The sequence below is a fragment of the Panthera leo genome, chromosome E2, assembly GCF_018350215.1.
Source record: "Panthera leo isolate Ple1 chromosome E2, P.leo_Ple1_pat1.1, whole genome shotgun sequence".
Classification (NCBI taxonomy): domain Eukaryota; kingdom Metazoa; phylum Chordata; class Mammalia; order Carnivora; family Felidae; genus Panthera; species Panthera leo.
The window spans coordinates 6,537,866-6,540,637 of NC_056693.1; the positions used below are offsets into that span (position 1 = coordinate 6,537,866).

Consider the following 2,772-nt stretch of genomic DNA (forward strand, 5'->3'; position numbering starts at 1 on the left):
TGTTCCATATCACGGCATGTATGACCGTGATGAGGACTGACTGGTAAGGAGCACAAGGGGCTTCTGAGTCTGACAATATTTTATCTATTGAACTAAATACCTGGTACAGAGTGTGATCACTTTGTGAACTTTCCTTGAGCGACACACTTATGACAGGAGAATGTGCCTTTATATATTTTTAAAGCATACTTTTATATATTTTTTTCTTTTAGAAAGAGAGACAGGGCACAAGGCTGGGAGAGGGGCAGAGGGAGAGAGAGAGAATCTCAAGCAGGCTCCACATTTATCATGCAGCTCGATTCTCTCTCTCCTTCTGACCCTCTCTATTCTCACACTCTCTCTCTAAAATAAATTTTTTTTAAATCAGCTAAAATTTTAATCTATGCTCTCCACTATCCGCTCCAGTCCAATCTGACCATTTCTATCTGAAAATGTTTACTCATGCTCACCTCCCATGTTTCCATAACATCATACTTCACCTAACTACCACCTTCCTAAGGATGAAATGTGCCACAATCATAACTGGGTGTCCAAGGCTTTATTCATTTACTGAATTTTTCCTCTGATACCATTCTCTTCAGTGTCAGTGTTGAGCAGCCACAGGCTGATCCATTTCCAGGCTCCTTTTGCTTTAATTCCATGCCTACATCACTTCAGGGATATTTGCTGTAACAAATTTACATGACACTCACAAAAAGTTCTGCATAATATCCAGATTGTTTCAGGATCTGATGATTGAAATTGCATAATTTATGAACTCCTCCACTAAAATCATTAGCAAAACTTTAGGGGCGCCTGGGTGGCGCAGTCGGTTAAGCGTCCGACTTCAGCCAGGTCACGATCTCGCGGTCCGTGAGTTCGAGCCCCGCGTCAGGCTCTGGGCTGATGGCTCGGAGCCTGGAGCCTGTTTCCGATTCTGTGTCTCCCTCTCTCTGCCCCTCCCCCGTTCATGCTCTGTCTCTCTCTGTCCCAAAAATAAATTAAAAAAAAAAAAACGTTGAAAAAAAAAATGAAAAAAAAAAAAAATCATTAGCAAAACTTCAATAAGGATTTACAAGATAATGATATAATATTGCATTATGATTACTATCGTAACTTATTTTTCACTTTAAAGGAGATGTTAAGCATGTTCTGCTTACCATTATTAAGTTAGCCTCTCACAATTATACAGGACTCAGAGGTGAAGAAGGAATAACTGACATGAGGAACATTATGGAAATTCCTACAATTTACACAATTCTCATAAAATGAGGGCATTTTATATTCCTTATACAGGGAAAGCAGACCATGGATACCCTGGGGTCTCGGCTCATGAGCAGAAAGGGACTGACAGCTGGGAAACACAGAGCGATCACTGAACTGGTGTTCACGAGGTACCAGGTGGGACAGTCAAAAACAGACAAAACAATTTGAAAGACAGATGAAAGGGTATTAAAGGAGACAAAGGTACACACCAGGAGGAAAATGGTTTTGGTGGCTGTGGACTCAGGGGATGATGTGGAGGAGACACTGATCCGATGAATGTGTTGGACCCTCTGCTTGTGCTGGTACAGAAGGAAAACCATAGAAACGCTGGCCCAGAGCATGAGCCCCACAAACAACACATCAGGTAATGTTAACAACATTGTATTCAATGAATTTGTGGTTTTCTCATAACGAACAGCTGAACAGTACCCAAAACTTTTTCTGTTTGTGATGTTATTCTTGTTCAAAGTGCTACCCATAACCACAGGATACATGATATTTATCAATATCTGCAAGACCCAGCATAGGACAAGTGAAGGGACAAGGCACTTGAGAGCTTTCTCTTTAAGCGCTGCCCATCTGGAGTTCTGGGGGCTGATCGTGATGGCCTGGAAGACACTCAAGAGGCAGGTCATGCCAATGGACACGCCCCTGCCCACGCCGCAGACATAGGGGAAGAATTTACATCCAAAATCACTGAACATGTTATACCACCCAAAAGTTGACAGTGTATGGTGTATTCCAAAAGAGACCAGGACCAAAATATTGGCTACAATCAGGTTCTTGACAATCAAATCTGTGGGCCTTGGCCTACACCCAGTGAAAGAAAAAAGGACATAATGGTAAAGAAGAGACAAGTTCCCCAGGATTCCAACCACAGTCTGGATTAAGAAGATCACACTTATTGCCAGATCCCTGGTGGCCGTCCTGTCTGTCCTCAGTGACTGATACTTGTCTTCTGGGCTAGAGGATCCTGCGTGGGAATAGGAGGCAGAGGCCAGACAAATCATGTCAACTGAAATCTGATATTCTCCACTCACCAACACTTCTTACTTTCAAATAATTACTTAAAGTTCTTCAGTCATTTGAGGCCTTCCAAGAGTTTCATGAACAACCATTACACAACACTTGCTATGTGTGAAACAACAGTATAACTACCACCCATGAAATAACTTATTTCTCATTAAATACATGAGGCAGGCACTGCTGCCTTCCTTAGAAACATAAGGACCACAGAAGAACAGAGAGGTTAAGTGCTTGTCTACATTCACTCATTAATTAGGGGCAGACAGGTGATGAGAACTTGGCTGCACTGTGCAGAAAGTTAGTGCATTCAATTAATGATATACAAAAACACTGCTTAGCTGTGTTCTATAAATAAACCAGATCTATATATAGCTTTATGTTTACACTTTGCCATTTCAAGATGGATGGCGGTGTTTACATGCAATTTTTGCTAATGAAAATGTTCCATTATCTATGAACACCCTTTCTATAAGCAACTATAAACCGCGAATACCACCCTAG

At 41.6% G+C, this 2,772-nt stretch overlaps 1 protein-coding gene across 1 annotated transcript; it reads right to left on the reverse strand.

Annotated features, from left to right (window-relative positions):
- Window positions 1–1,229: 1,229 nt before the first annotated feature.
- Window positions 1,230–2,255, reverse strand: LOC122209075 (vomeronasal type-1 receptor 4-like). The gene has a single exon (XM_042920700.1). The coding sequence runs from the start codon at window positions 2,253–2,255 to the stop codon at window positions 1,230–1,232; it is 1,026 nt and encodes a 341-aa protein (XP_042776634.1).
- Between the last annotated feature and the right edge of the window lie 517 nt (window positions 2,256–2,772).

What these genes read in the sequence shown, in the direction of transcription:
- LOC122209075 (XM_042920700.1), bottom strand. Translation starts at nt 2,255, where the DNA reads ATGATTTGTCTGGCCTCTGCCTCCTATTCCCACGCAGGATCCTCTAGC.